The following is a 16,481-nucleotide window of genomic DNA, read 5'->3' as shown; positions in this document are numbered from 1 at the left end:
GTTAATGCTGGAATGGCATCTAATAATAAGACCGTGATCGATTTCTTCTTATTTTTTGTCCAGCCTTTCCTGGCCTTCAGTCATAGTAGCAAATTGAGGGAACTTTAAACTTAAAACAAAACTATTTGGTAATGTTATAAATGTTCTTGGGAAAGCGCCAAAGTTAATTTTCTGGGTCATTTTACGGTTACACGCACTACACTCTAGCACTGCCGTGTCGTGACAAAACGCTGTAACTTTGGCGGAGCAGTTTTGCGAAAAAGAGCCGTAAAGTTTTCATCAGAAAATGAGATCTGTGTCGTGTAGAACCAGTGTATCTTGACTTTGGAAACACGTGGTTACATGTAATGTTACGTAAATGCATGTTGTGTGATTAAATTTGGTGAAAATTGATTGGTTGACCATTATTGCCTAGTTACACTATTTCTACACGATACAGATCACATTTTCGGATGAAAACTTTACGGCTCATTTTCGCAAAACTTCTCCGCCAAAGTTACAGCGTTTTGTCACGACACGGCAGTGCAGCAGAAAGTGGATAAGACTTGGGACTAATAACAAATTCACTACGAGTCCAGCTCACTCGCAAGTGAGTGACATCGCCAGAAACTTCGGAAATATCCCGAGCAACCACTTTTTGTATGAAGATGGGAGGATCAGCCTAGAGATCTGCACGGGCCGAGTTTTTCGGCCCGAGCCCAATCCAGCCCGAACGAACCTAGGCCCGGCTCAGGCCGGGCCCGAAAAGTTTTGGAGATTTTCGGCTCGAGCTCGGCCCGGCCCGATGAGTTTTTCAAAATTCTTGGCCCAAGCCCGGCCCGGGCCCGATAAATTTTAAAAATTTTTGGCCCGACCCCGGCCCGATATATTTTTTAAAAAATTAGCTCGAGCTCGAATCTTTCTCAAAATTTAGTACTAAATTTGACCTAACCCTCAGAAACATTTTCTAAACTCTGCCGAATGGTACCATTGCCTCCTAGAACTTTGCCTGTGACCGAGAGAAAAAAAAAACTCCATTCCCTGTAACAAATATCTAACTTAATTGATTTTTAGCATAAAGTGAAGATGGCAATATTGTTTAGCGACAGGCAAAACATTCCCACCTCTTATATATATATATATATATATATATATATATATATATATATATATATATATATATATATATATATATATATATATATATTGAGTTCAGTGAAAATCAAGGTCAGAGCTCAATTTACCGCATAATACCTGCAATCCTCTATAGTGGAAGTGGAGCCGCTAAGCAACAGAAACTGTAAATAGCTATTGCATTCTTTGTAACATTTTCCACGGACACACTTCTTCAACGTTTGGCTTTATTTCAATTATCGTTTAATTATTAAATTATTAAGGAATTGCAATTGATCGGCCCCAGCCCGGCCCGACCTGAAGAGAAATCATTGTCGGCCAGCCCAAACCCGGCCCGGCCCAAAGGAATAACAGTGTCGGCCCGCCCAAGCCCGGCCCGTGCAGGTCTCTAGATCAGCCTCCAAACGAAGTCGTTAAGACCTAAGTTTGTGATAACATTTCAGCATTAGCCTGTTGTTACTGATAAAATACGGACCTATGTTTTTTTTTTTTTCTTCAAGTGTAAATTCAAAACGTGAGATATATCTTGTACTTTCTAATTGTGCTAATTTTAAATCTGAGAAGTCTGTACACACTTTCGGCACTGATTTTTTTTTTTTTTTTTTGTCAGATACAGCTGGAAGATTGACACTAAGTGTAGAACGAACGATTGAAAACAGTACGTACAAAGAGCAGTCGTCCCCACATAGAAGAGTAAGGTGCAGACCGTAAGGAATAAAGTGTACACGTCGAAAGTAACGAGGTGCAGTTGATAACCGAGGGAATTTATCGATGTGATCATTGTGCTTTTAGTACGTTCAATTTTGATAAATTGTCACACCATGTAGAGAGGCATGAAGGGGCATTGCGGTGTGAGTGCAGTTGTTGTGAATCTAAATTCAAATTTCGTTCCTCATTATTCAGACACTAAAAATAGTATTTGTGAGCCTACACGCTTTTACAGTAATACTAGTGGAATCTAACATAGATCTGGTCAGTGGCGTATTTACGATTTTGTTTTGAGGGGGCTTTGCTAACTTTCGGGGGAGGCTTTGCCTGAAAATGTAAAAATTCTACAAGATATTTCATATACTTTACTACAGTAAGTAAGATTGCGGGGGGGCTTAAGCCCGGAAGCCCCCCTAAATACGCCACTGGATCTGGTGATACTAATGTTAATAGCATACATGTAGAAATGAGTTCGAGAAAGGGTTTAGAGTAAACAAACAAAGTGCGAAAATTGTGAACTTGTGTTTAGAAGGAAATCATATGTGTAGAAATAAGGCCGTGACGAAAGTTGTAAACAGTTTTCAAGATATTCTGCGAGTTTGTAAAAGTGTCCTTTTGCATAAAAATATCAATTTGAAATATAGTTCACTTATACAGTGTTTCACTTATTGCTTGTGTATTATTTTAATGTGTATCCGATTAATATGTTTCATTGTTCCTAACAGTAAATGACCTAATTTTTTAAACGATATTTAACAAGGAAAAATTTTAACAGTCAGGTCAAAACTGCCCTTGAAAACTTATACACGGATAGATGCTTAAATTGAAGGTTAAAAAAAAAACAGTGCTCATACGAAACTGTACTGTAAAAATTTTGTAAATTCTAATCGCTCATGTAAACAGGCATCCTGTGTAATTCTTAATATGCCCGCAATATTGACCAACTCACTGACGGAAATACTATCTACGTTAATGCTTATTTTAGCAGATTCCTATTGTCCCTTTTTTCTCTATAGCTTACATTTCGTAGAAGCAGCTAGTATTATGTGTTTAGTATTTTGATCATACATTTTCTACCAGTGTAAAAATGATCAAGGCAGTTTCAACCTGATCTTGTGTGATGTTACAATGTTGTGGGAAGAAAAGTTGTGTTTTTTACAGTTTCTTAAATTTATTTTTAAATCCTTTTAGTAGCTGTGTCTCTGGCCAGGATAATGTATAAGGCAAGGAAGGTATCGGTCAGGGCCTTTCTTAAGGTACCATCCTTGCATTCGCCTGGTTAAACTGAGGGAAACACTGCAAAACTTAAGTCAGGATGGTTGGCGGTGGGATTCGATCAGATAGACCTCCCCCACTGCCGCTCAGTACTACGGAATGTCACTGCCTGGACCGCGAGCATCGGCGAAAATCTGTCTTCAACATTGGGGGAGGGGGACGGGTAAGACTGTTCTTCTTTCTTTTTTTTTTGCGATGTTCAAAATAATTATGAAGTTGAAAAGCAATGCTGTGGAGAATCAGGAGAGCAGAGTTGTCTTCAACATTAGGAGGCGGGCGGGATATCAATTTTATCTTACTTTCCTTTGTGGCAATCGGACACAAATCATCACATTTCTTCCCGAAAAACACATTTCAAATCGGACTATTGGGGGGGACAGTTTTCCCACTTTCGAGATTGGAGGGGACATGTCCCCCCACCCCGATATTTGTGCCCGTGACCGCGAGGGATGGGTGTATCTTGCGTTGTTATCACGAAGATGACAAACAACAGTCTCGAGAGTTTTTTTTCAACAAATGGTAAACTTGGTTCATATGGGCAATGCAGCTATTTTGTTTTATTGTGCTAGATAATTTTTTTTCCTGCTGTTTCATTCAGTTCAACAAAGTGGCTTCGGAGTGTGAGAGGCTTTGTTTTCTGAATATTACAACATTCTCAAGGTTAAGAACCCGAATACCACATTTCCTTTTTAAATTAATCTTTAAGTTCAGCATTACATCTTAATTACCACAGATATTGGTCGAAATGAAATCTTTGTTTTACGTCCCACGGTTATGCCGGCTAGGCTAAAGGAGACGGTGATGATGAGAAATGAATGAAATAGTGGAATGAAGAAAGTGGTAAGAAACGGGAGAACTCTGAGGAAACCCACGCACACGGTGTTCGTCCACCACAAAACTTCACTTGGCGGGAGCTAGGATTGAACCAGGGACCCCATGCAATAGAGGTGAACGCTCTACCACTGAGCCACCGTGGTCCCTACAATATTGTCGAGATTTACTTATGACGTCTAATAATAAATTAGTAGGAACTTCATAGGTGACTGCCTGTATGAAATACCATTCTTAGATAAAATAATAAATAATCTAAATTTTGTGTACGTGTCTACCTTTCTTTGCCACATTGCTGAAAGGGAATAGTCCCAAGAGAAATCTAACTAACCTTCGATTGGTATCGCTTGGTCGATCTTTTTTTTTTTTCTTTCTTTTTTTGAGTGGGCGAACGGTATACCAATCAATTTTCTCTCCGAAGTTAGATTCCTCTTTTGAACTTTCAACAAAACAAAGTAGACAATTATATATAATATTCGGATTATTTACATTATACATAACCCCTTCCATTACGAGTTATTTTCTCAATTCTGATAATTAAAGTATAAGTTACAAAAGTGTATTATAGATGGTTTATAATTATATGACTTTCAAAACATCAATATAGTAACCCTACGTGATGCTACAATAGTTTAAATTTATCGAAAATTTGTCATTTTGCGATTTTGCACCGGGGGCCATGACGAGCTAGACTCGTCATTTCAATGCAAGGGGTTAATAATGTGAGTTATTTACTATACGCATTGTCGGTAAATATACCTAAATTTTGTTCCCTATATACCAGCATGAGGTCCCTTCTATTTATATGTAACGGTGTGCATTCTATTTATGAGTAACGGTGGTCATTTCTACTTATATGTAACATACATCAAGTTTGTTACGTTCATTTAAGTGTCATATTGTGCTCAGTTTATATGTAACATGAGACCTTCCATTTATAAGTAACAATATTACATTCATTTTATATGTAAAATATCGCGATTTTTTTACGCTTATTTAAGCGTCACAGTTTTTAGAGTGTAATAACAAACAAGTTGCAGTGGCTTATTACTGAATAAAATAAAATGAAATTTCTACTTTTATGTTCCACGAATAGGGAAAGGGAGATGGATGATTAATGAGAGTGAATGATTATGAAAGAATCGGTGGGATGGTTATGTGAGAGGAAACGTCTGAATCGCGAGAAATCCCACAGACACGATGTTGTCCACCACAAATCCATATAGCTTGAATTCGAACCACGTCACACGAGAGGTGAGCGCTCCACTAATGAACACAATATTCTGTTCCAGTGAGTGAAACAATATAAGATAAATTAATCTACTGGACGAAATTTATCAAACGGCTGAACTCTTGAAACGTTTGCTTTTATGACTTTTTTTTTAACTTGTGGACCTCAGAGCACAGATCGCAACATTCACGATATAATCTTTTGCAAATGTACCACCATATACCAAACATAAATCATCTCAGAGCTGAGGACAGGCTTGTAGCCACTCCAAAAATGTAGAAGGGTACGGCAGAAGTTAGGAGGGGTTAATCCAACCATATTATAGTTCATCATCATATTATAGTTTATTTGCAAGCCTATCTTGAAAATTTTAGGGTGCTGTAAACATTTAGGGGGGCTGCTTCCCATGGATACGGGCCTATCTGAAGGGGCGAAAGATTATAAATAAACTTATGTTTGTATACTTAGAACACTATTTCGTGTGAGGTTATTGAAAAGAAAAAGCTAAAGTTTCAAAGTAACAACATAAGTAACACATAATAAATTTCTGTCAATATTCTTGTTGTTCAGGCTCGAAAAATCCTGAACGCCAGGTAATTACTGCGATTGTAAATAGGAGTCAGGCTTCTCAATAAGTTAAATCAAAAATAAAATTATGAAGGCCCATGTACGACATTGTATTATTATGCTGGTTAGGTTTGAGAACCGGCGCCTCAGTCACAAAAAAAATTCTCGTGCACTTATCTTGTTTATGATGGTCTTTCGGAAGCCCAATCATCTGTCTGCCTTTATTCGCTACAGCTTTCTTGAGCTTCAAACCACCGCGGTGACCACGAAATCATTTCCCTTGCAGAAATATAGTAAGAAAATAAAGCGCTATATAATACGATTCTTGTAGCATTAAGATAGAATAGTTCTATCAATGGTGTGGGGTGACCAATTGCTAATATGCAGAGTAAATAGTAGAAAAAAATGAAAGGATGTAATAGGATACGAATATTTTTAAAGATATTATGAGCTTTTTGGTGCTGAAAGTGCTTATTTGTAGCCGTAGTATAATACCATGGAGATTGACGACAAATCTTCAAAATAAAGAAAAGCTATAATATGATGGCCTAGATATTCCCAATCTGCGCATGAACTGATATGGTGCTTAGACTAATGTTTTTGGAGTAATACAATAGTAAAGTAATCCTGCTTAAGTGTATAAGTATATAAAAAATTTGTAATGATAGAACATTACAAATGACCATTAATATATTTCATACTAGGAAAATAGGTCTTATTAACACGTTACGCTTATATACAGTAAGTGTATTACTTATTTTGTCATTTTTCCTTTCACTATTCTACTAAATTTATTTGTAGTTTGCAGTAAGAGACTGTAATATGAAAAGATTCCCTGAAGTTTCCGATGCAACTCACACAGCGATACGGACCTGTGACGTCACGCTAAAATCCTTGTCTGTGCTGCCCTGACGTAAGCAGCTCGTTTTTTCATTGTTTGAAGCGTTGTATGTCCGTAACGAAGAAATATTTTTCTGAGATTTTTGGTATCTGGTATATTGAAGACTAGTTCTACACGATGGTGTCTTTAAATTACAACCTTTGGTCAAAAAGGATATGTCCATTAGAGTTGAGACCGAGACTAGTCTCGGTGTCGGTTTATCCCTACTCATTCTGTACACTCATTTTTTTTTTCACTTTTCATCCGCCACATTGGTCCCGTCATTTTGCATTTTGAAGTTGTAACATTGAATTCGTACTGCGCGACCACGAAAACTCATACCTATCGGCTTTCAGTTCCATAGCAGTATTTTGCACTTTGTCCTCATCTTGGATCCTCCGCCACTTTGAATTTTACACTTTTGGTATATAATTCATACATAACGATGACGAATATCTCTTTATATTCAATTTCAGATTCATAGCTTGTTTTGTTGTTGTTGTTGTTGTGTTTTGGTAATTTATGTCCGCCATGTTGGATCCGCCATTTTGATTTGTAAACATTTGATGTTAGATTCGTATTCAGCTACCTTTTAAACATATATGTACCAGGTCTTAAAACAATTATATCATAGCTTCCTATTTTGTCTGTTTTCTGATGTTTCGGAGCGTGCCTTGTTCTGGTCGCCACTTTCCCTACAGGTCCTATTCAAGCGAGATATTTCACATGTGAGGTGTACTCGGTATGACCTTTCCAGCGATATAGGTATGTATAACATATGCAGATCCCCGCGTACCACTTCAAGTAGTTCCATTGTTAGTGAAACACAAATTAAATCCCTGGAAAAGTGAAGTAATCGAAATATATGCTGTAAACTTTGTATTAAGCCAGTCTTAAGTAACTTACTCTTCAGACAGGTATATAAGACTATAAAGATGAAGTTAAGAATCGTATTGAACGTACAAATTAATTATTAATCATAATAATTACCAGTACATAAAAATTACCAGTTTTCTTCTATTGATCATAACAATTATGCAGGAAATTAAGAAATTGAACTAGCTTCCTAGTAGCAACATAGAGGTCCCCTTGACAATTCCTAACCCCGAATTATCACTGCCTCGTACTCCTTTCCACGATATGAGACGAGACTAGAAATTAAAATCTCCTATCTCATCCAATGGGCGTCATTTGGGGAGAGAAAAGGGACTCTTTCCCCTGAGTTTAAGAAACACATCCTTTCTTAATGATTTGTGCATTATAGGTAATATATCAACAAAAACGTGGAACTCATATGTCAATGGTCAATTTTGCCTCCTGGCAAAATCTGAAATGATGCCACTGACCTCGTATCGTAAATTTTGTAGAAGCTTTTTCAATTCTCCAAGGATTCTTCCCGCTCTCATCTCGTTCCGAAAGTCTTTGTGCTTGACTTGGAAGCAGTTTCGTTATAATTTTGCACTTAATAATTAGGAAACTAAAATGCTATATACGAATAACTTTTGGATAATTAGCATGAATTAAAAAGCTGCATGTCGTCCTGGTTCCTTAATCAATATTTAAACCAAACGAACATAAAGCTCGTTCACAGCGTAAAACTACTTGTAACGTATTTTAACAAGCAAAATGTTCAGAGTACCTGTGAAATACGAAGATATCGGCTACACTTTTGATCTCCTACAAGTATACTTAATTTAACATAAATAATAATACATAATTAATCAAATATTAGGAAAACTATTCTATTGAAAATTAATTCATGTAGATAGTAGGTTGCGTTACTTTTTAACATTAAAATAATTCTCTTAGAAATAAAAAATAAGTGAATATTACAAAAATGGTTTAACTAGTTTAATAATGTAAACAATTTAAGACTAACTACAGTGACCAGACCAGAGGTGTTTTATAAAGGTGATCGTGTATAGTTTACGCTCCCTATTTTGATCCACCAAACAGCAATAATGTGTGGAGTTGAGCGAATATCGGTGATAACTGGGAAACACTAAACCTACTCTTATATTGTGTATTGTATGTTTTAAAATACGTACTGCTGAAAGGTTTCCATCCTTCTGGAAGGACAAACTCACATTTTTTTCATTGAGGAGGTGCATCCTGCCGGCAGGACGGCGGTTCGAGTACATGAGTCTTTCCGGAAGAGCCTTCCGACAGGACAGAGGCTTGTACGTTCTATCATTAAACCAATAAAGTTGGTTATTTTGAAAAGACAGAAACTTCTTCTCCTGGTATGAATAACAACATAAGAATAACCGCATCTAAGTGGAGTGACAAATATATGAGAGTTTGGCTACTGTCTCATTTTCTGATTTTCTGAAGCTAGTCACCCTAGCGTGAATCACTAAATCACATAATGATATATCATGAGAGTTTAATTCGGACTTTATTATTTCTTACCTACTTATTTACAAGACGAAATTAAATATTCAGAATGCATTATGTATTCAGATGACATAAATGGGAATTGAGTTAAGGGGAGTTGAGTTCATGCACGGTTATAATAATGTGCATGTACTTAGCCCTCCACATACCCCACTAACGATAAAATTAGTCTCGATCGTTACTGCTTCTTAGTGCAAAAACCCCTAACCTTAGTGCTTCATTAGTGTATGTACTACAAGTAAAAAGCCTTTGGGGGGCAAGTTCACTGCCCCCACTTCAAGCGATCGTTAAAAACGATAACGAAAAAATTAGTGACATTCGTTAGTGCCTCATTAGTCCTTCTTAGTGCACCAACACCTAACGTTAGTGCTTCATTAGGGTAGGTTCTAGAGCCAAAACAATAGCAGGGGTACGTACACGCTGCTCCACACTTCAAGCACTAAGGAAAGAATTAGTGCCATTTATTAGCGCATCGTTAGTACTTCTTAGAGCACCAATCCCAAATTGAACGAATAATATTGTCTTACTCTTTGTTTAACCCTTTAGCGGTGTGATTATACATCGCTTCTATATTTTCAGCGATGCGATGGTAGAATGTTTGGTAGATGTAAGTTCGATCGTTTCCTTTTGATTTTTTTTTTTTTTTTTTTTGTAAAATATAGTGTATATGGTCTATTTATTCTTTCATAAATTTGACGTGAGTATACGCAGGACTATAAAAATGTTAGATAAGTTCATTGCATCTCTACGATTTTCCTTACCTTGCGAATTAAACAGGAAATTAAATATTCCATTACTGCCTTTCTTTCACCTGGCGTTTGCCGCAAGTATTCATCAGTTACTGGGAATTTCACTTCCAATACTTGATTCAAATAACAAAGATTATCAGAACCATTCAAAGTGTAAAATTCTTGAAATATTTTCTCCTCCCTTTCATTGATGTTTGTATAATAATCAACTCTTAGAGCTTGGTTTAAGAGCTCACGTATCACAGCATATGCCTCTTTCATAATCCCAGAATTAGCTGACACGAAAGCAGGTTTGATACCCATCTGCGACAGTTCAGACATTACGCCTTCCAGAAATCTAGTTTTGCCCACCCGACTTTCTCCTGTCACCAAAACCATACAAAGTCTATCGTCACTCAAAGGCTTCTGGATACGAATAGACGACCCACTAACGGTTCTTTTGCGATTCCTTGCCAATAGATGTAGATAATCTAAGATGGTGGCTAACTGAGCTCTCCTTCCAAGAAGTGGATATACGGTAGTTACATTCTCATCACTGTAACATGGAGAAAGATTCAGAATAAATCAAATTGGACAACTAACGTTAATAAAGTAAGAAATCATAAATTGAGTCGTCCAGTTCCAAAACGGCTGTTATCAAATCCCATAAAATTGAGAAAACTGTAGGATCGATGCGTTTTGTAGAACAGGAAATATTTGAGGATGTTTAAGTTTTTCACATGAACACACTGAAGCATTCCCAGTTCTACAAAACAAACAGAACGTAGAATATTCCCAGTTATATTCTGAGTTTTCCGGGATTTGCTGTAAATGGACAGGAACTGAACTACTCAACTGCTCTCTAATTGCACATAAAGGTAGTTTGCATAGTATTTTGTATATTGATAATGGTCTTGATAGACGAGGTTTGTGTATTTTTGGTGGAGTAAATCTTTCGATATAGAGGAAAAAGTATAGTTATCAAAAGGGTTCCTGATATTGCTGCGCCATATCAAAATGCAGTGCAGCGGTTGACCCAGATACTTTGTAAAACTAGACATTGAAATTAAGATAGTTTTGTCAATATGATAAAGCGTGTCTAGAACATTTGCAATACCTATTATTTGGAACATGTATGCATATGTTAATATTGTTTAACGCAAAATGTTGTGTTTATTTACTAAGACTAAACTTAGTATCAAATGTTCAGGAGGTGCGGAGTAACTTTTGTTCACCCTTATTTTCTAATAGTGGCGTGTTCTAAACTTTTTATAAATTATATGGAAATTCCAATGTATTGGACAACCTTTACCCCACAGTTTGAATAATGTAAATAGTGTTTTTCTAGTATTATTTTCAAACAAAATAACCATCCTTACGGTACATTTGTGACAAGTGTCTGAAAATTCAAGGAGTATCTTCTTATGAATCACTGGAACTTGTTAGGAAAACAACTTTTTGTTTAAATTCTTTCCCAGGTGAAAATGTAAAAGAAATAGGTTCGAGAGTGAATAGTGTTTCGATGAAATTGTGGATTAGGTAGCATCGAGTCAATCAACCAGTGTATGCGTGGGATCAGTAAATTCTTGTCATATTAATATTCCGAACTGTATGTGCCATTCTACAAATATTGTGCAATCATTTTAGTAAGTGTTGAAAATCAATTTTGTCCTGTAAGCTTATTTTAATATGCAATGGAAATCCTTGAAAAACTGTTAGGTAGTGTGGAAATTCATTTTTGACTTCAGCATTCAACACTAAAATTTGTATGAGAAATTCAAAAGTAATGATAACAAGTGTATATTACAAAGATTATAGTTAAAATTATATATATTTTTTTGTACATAATCTGTAACAAGTCTATGCATTTAATTTATCTTTTGTCCCTTACCCTTAGAAAAAAATATTTATTTTGATCCTCCATAAATGATTCCACTGCGGCTATTACCTAGCCATCATCTTCAAATTTCTTGTTCCTGAGCCTTCTCTTCAGATGGTGAAAGACGTAAAAGTCACTGGAGGTTAGGTCCTAAATATCAGAGAGGGTTTTCCAGCAGTTTGAAGACTGATTCTCGGATAGCAGCTATGAAAACTTCAACTATGTATGCGGATGCGTTGTCGTGGTGAAATAGGACTCTTGCTCTCAATTTGCCTCGCTTCTGTTTTTTAATGAGCTCCCACAATCTTCTTATCAGTTCTTCGTAGTAGGAACCCACAATAATAACTCCCTTTTCCAAATATTCCACTATAATTGTACCCTCAGAATCCCCCTTAATGGGCACTACAACCTATCTCGCTGACCTTGACACTTTGAATTTCTCCCGCGTCAGTGAAGACGACCTCTTCCAAGTCATCGACTGATGTTTGGTCTCAGGATCAGAATGATGAATGCATGATTCATTCATAGTGTAAAGAGTATGTGAATATGTGATTCACATAATCAAAGTAATCAACTATCGAATGACTATTGACTATTACCAATACACGATAATTAGTGACTGTTACGTGGAAAGTGTTTATTTTTGTTTTTAAGATCTAGATGTATGCATTATTTATAAACAGCGATTAACCTTCGATTTTTGATGAATTATCGATTGAAACCAAAAGCTCTGGAATGATTCAACCTGCTCTAATTATTCTACTCATTTCTTATTATTTTCACGAACAGTAAAACAAGCAAGGAACTTTCTTTGCATGAAAGCTGTGACCAACTAACATAAATACTATAATGCTGATTCATGATTTTTTTTCGTTTCTTTTATGTATTTTATAATCTGTAATAAAGCTACAGACTATCCAGCATCTCCATCATTTATCCATTTTTAGGACTAGGCGAAGTTGTAACAGCAGAATCTACTGTGAAAATATGTGTATTTGGACATATAACGAAACATTTTATTTCGGACTATGGGACATTTTATTTTAAAACTCATTACAGTGAAAAACATAATCGTTTATTTAATGTCATTTAATGTTGAATCAATTTTCGATTTTTTTCTAAGTTCATTTGCTTTTCCTACCAGGAAGTTTTCTTGCTGTCCGTCATTTCTTTCTTACACTTGTAATTTCTTAATTAATAAAAACAGCAGATTGCTTCCCTGTCCGTATTCCTATCCTCACCTCACCTAGGTTAATCTATGAGCACGCATTTTTCATCAAGACAGAAGACATAGTCAACGACCGAGGATATCAACCCGGAAGAAAAATCGAACGAAAACCTTTGACACTTTTGGAGAGGTAGTCCGGATCGCGAGAGAAACAGATCAACATGTAGGAGCGCGAACCACGATTTCGTTTTTACAAGAAATTTACCTTGCTCTAACTCAGAGAGAACTTCGCCTTAGCGTTGTAACTATCAGTTGCGATGGAAAATCCGTTAAAGAGCTATTTCGACCTTGATTAGATTTACTGTATTAGCAACGTTGGTTTTCCTGCCCGGGTTTCGCTAACCCTGAACTCTCACTTACTTGAACGACCAGCCGACCAAATAGAAGAATGGATGGACATCAATCCACTGGAAGGATCATCAAGAAGACAACACCAAGATTTACAAGTAAGTGCAAGTAGATTAACCAGTCTTTAAAGTTGCTCCCTTTTCACCCCCTTTAACCGCTTTGACATCACGATCTGTCTCTTTTTGCATATGTTTGATTTTATTTACATGCAACCCAGGTCAGATTCCGTACCTTACGTTCTGCCAAATACAATGGTTACAAAATCCTGGGCGCAACTTGTCAGTTCTGACATCCCCAATTGTGCTATCTATAAGCGCATTATCTGAGCTCTCAGACTGACAAGGGGCGACTGCACATGGTGGTAGATGCTTTAGGATCCTAAAATTTTCAAATATTTTACATGTCCTCACCTGCCCATGGTGGAATGCTGTGAGGCTTACGCCTTATTTATAGCCCTTAATCTTGTGCGCTGCATATGGCAGAGATGTGGTTTTAACTCGCGTGGATGCACACATATCTGTGACCTTCGATTTTTCTCATCTAGCTGAACATAATTAAGATTTCTTTTTGCTTTAGTTTGTTCGCCGCCCACCGTTAGAATTTGCTGAAATAATATTTGTTTACAACCCTCCCTCTACCCTCTCAATTTGTTGTGTTATTTTGTTTTTATGTGCATTTTTAGCCATACTATTTACAGATATTTAGAGAAAATGGTGAATTCTAGCATTATGGCACACGCTCGCCTTACATCTCTAGATTCGATTGTGGGCCCCACAATTTTTCACCGCAAGCATGAGGAAGACGTTATTCGTTTTCTGAGTATTTTGAATCTTACTGCCCCATTTATGATTTTAACGCAGTGAAGAAGCGTCATTTACTCCCGTATCTATTATGGGACGGGGCCTTGGCGTGGTTTTTAGCATTAACTAGGACAGACGAATTTGTGAATTTGTCGTATGTAGACATAAAGAGACGTATGATACATTATTTGGAAGTTTTGTAGTTAAGAAGGTTACTGACCACGCCATTCGGTCTAGAGATCAAAAAGAAGGAGAACCTATTATGACATATATTTATGAGAAGCTAGATCTCATGCTTAGTTTCGATAAAGCTATGCCTATACAGCAACATATCAATTTCCTAGTTGAAGGATTATTGCCTCAGTCATTTAAGCTCACATGCAATAAGTCATTTTCATCCGTTGATGCGTTGTGTGAATTTTCATTACAAGAACAGTCAGCTGAGTTACTTGAGAATTATAAGACGCTTGTTAAAGCTAAGTTCAAAGATCAAATCTTGCAGTACAGTACACCGGAATTTATCGCTAAGATAGCTGATGTTTCATTGCGCGATAATTCTCATGTTTCATTTCCTCTCGAAGAACAACAGAAGAGAAAAGAATGCCTGCAGGTTTGCACCATGATATCTTATGCGCTGGGAAAGAATGCGATAATCAACAGTCTGCAGATTCTATCCCGCTTCATCAACAGAAATGTAACCCTTCTTTTCTTTTTGTTCCTTTGAATGTAAGAGTGCCATGAATAATAATAATATGCACAATAGAATGAGCTCTACAACGAATACTTCTGTTATTGCTAAGAACAAACAGAACAGGCCCAAAGAGAATCATAGTACGTCTGACGCGAATAATAATATACACTGTAAAGCTAAAACATTAGTGTGCAATATCGCACAATTCAAGGGAAGTGATAATTGTAATGTTTTAAATAGCGAAAATAATTCAGGGAATAGTGGAAGATCTGCTTTTAAGACCCATACAATAACTACGCATGTTGTTAGGGATAGGATTCTACCTTGTATCAAAATTACTATTGGAAATAAAGAGTATAAAGCGTTGTTGGACTCTGGTAGTCAAATTTCTATTTGCGCTAGGGAGCTTCTTCCTCCTAACACCAGACTTGTTAAAAGACGTACTATCATCCGTGGCATCTCGGGCAAAGGACTTAAAACTAACAAGTTAGCTGTGCTGAAGTACAAAATTGAACGCTATTCATTTACGCATACTTTTAGAGTTGTAGACAAATTTCCATCTTCTGTTTTGTTGGGGAATGATTGGTTACTTCCTCAACATGTTACTATTATCCAGGATATTCATGTAGTTCACAGAGTTAGGTTTGGGAAGCCCACTGATTACGCGCTACCTATAGGCACAGTTTCCGAACAAACAGCGAAATTAATGCAAGCGTATTTCATAACAGCGAAATCTGTTACTTTACCACCAAATTCTAGTGATTCAGCACCTGTTCGTAAAATTAATGATTTAGTGGGAGTTAAGAATATTCTACATCCCAATGAGAAAATCTGTTCTAAAGCTGAAATTTTTGTCAATGATTCTAGAGTCGATTCTGTTAATCCTGTGATTAGAGTAGTCAACCCAACCAAAACAAGTTGTGTTTAAAGAAAAAAAACTTCATTTAGGTGCAGCTATTGACATTAGGCCGGGTGCACATTGCCCAAATGATACAGATAGTGTTCAAAATAATGGTTTAGCCAGTAAACAAGGCAACAGTAACTTTCCTGCTGGTTTTGATGTCAAGCGTGTGGATATTAACCCTCAACTTTCTGACGATCAGAAGCAAATGTTTTATTTTGTTATAGAGGAATATAAGGATTGTTTTTGTTGGTCAAAGGATGATTTTGGAGGTAACCAAGGGTTACGTACATGAAATTAAAATGCTAGATGACGTCCCAGTTCACACCAATCAGTTTCCAATTCCCTTCCACTTAAAAGAAGAAGTTAACAAACAAGTTGATACTTTGCTCAGACAAAAGGTCATTAGCCGGTGTATATCTAGTTACAATTCACCCATTCTTCTCGTGAAAAAGAAGTCTGGATCTTTCAGATTTATTTTGGATACCAGGTTCCTTAACCTCCATATTGCGCCAGACAGTTTTCCAGTACCACCGATAGAAGACATTATTTCACGTCTTAGTAAGTGTCGCTACCTGTACTGCTCCGATTTATTAGCGGTTTCTTCCAGGTGAAGATCGCTGAGGAATATCAACATGTCACTGCCTTTTCAATCCCAAGAATTGGCTCTTTTTGTTTTACAGCCCTCCTACAGGGTCTTATCACTAGTTCCGCTGGTTTAAACAGATTAATGAAAATGACACTGGAAGGATTAGAATCTGAACAACTTTTTGGGTCCCTTGATGACTTTTTCTGGGATGGAAACACTTTTGAGGATGTTATCAATCTCGCCAAGAAGTTATTTAAACGAATTAGAGAACGTAATCTTAAACTTGTACCAAAAAAACGAAATTGGCTTATTTTT

At 36.7% G+C, this 16,481-nt stretch overlaps 1 protein-coding gene across 1 annotated transcript in view; it reads right to left on the bottom strand.

The window, feature by feature from the left end:
* The window catches only part of LOC145672642 (adenylate cyclase type 10-like), a 387,700-nt gene that overhangs the window by 242,082 nt on the left and 129,137 nt on the right, over positions 1–16,481 (bottom strand). Inside the window, exon 12 of the mRNA XM_081741804.1 lies at positions 9,764–10,286. Within this exon, the coding sequence (XP_081597930.1) occupies positions 9,764–10,286 (523 nt within the window). The remainder of the gene's footprint in view (positions 1–9,763; positions 10,287–16,481) is intronic.

Source organism: Thermobia domestica, chromosome 16 (genome assembly GCF_964235325.1).
Source record: "Thermobia domestica chromosome 16, izTheDome1.hap1.1, whole genome shotgun sequence".
Classification (NCBI taxonomy): domain Eukaryota; kingdom Metazoa; phylum Arthropoda; class Insecta; order Zygentoma; family Lepismatidae; genus Thermobia; species Thermobia domestica.
Note: the sequence above shows the minus strand (reverse complement) of the source record. Positions and strands in the feature narration are given on the sequence as shown.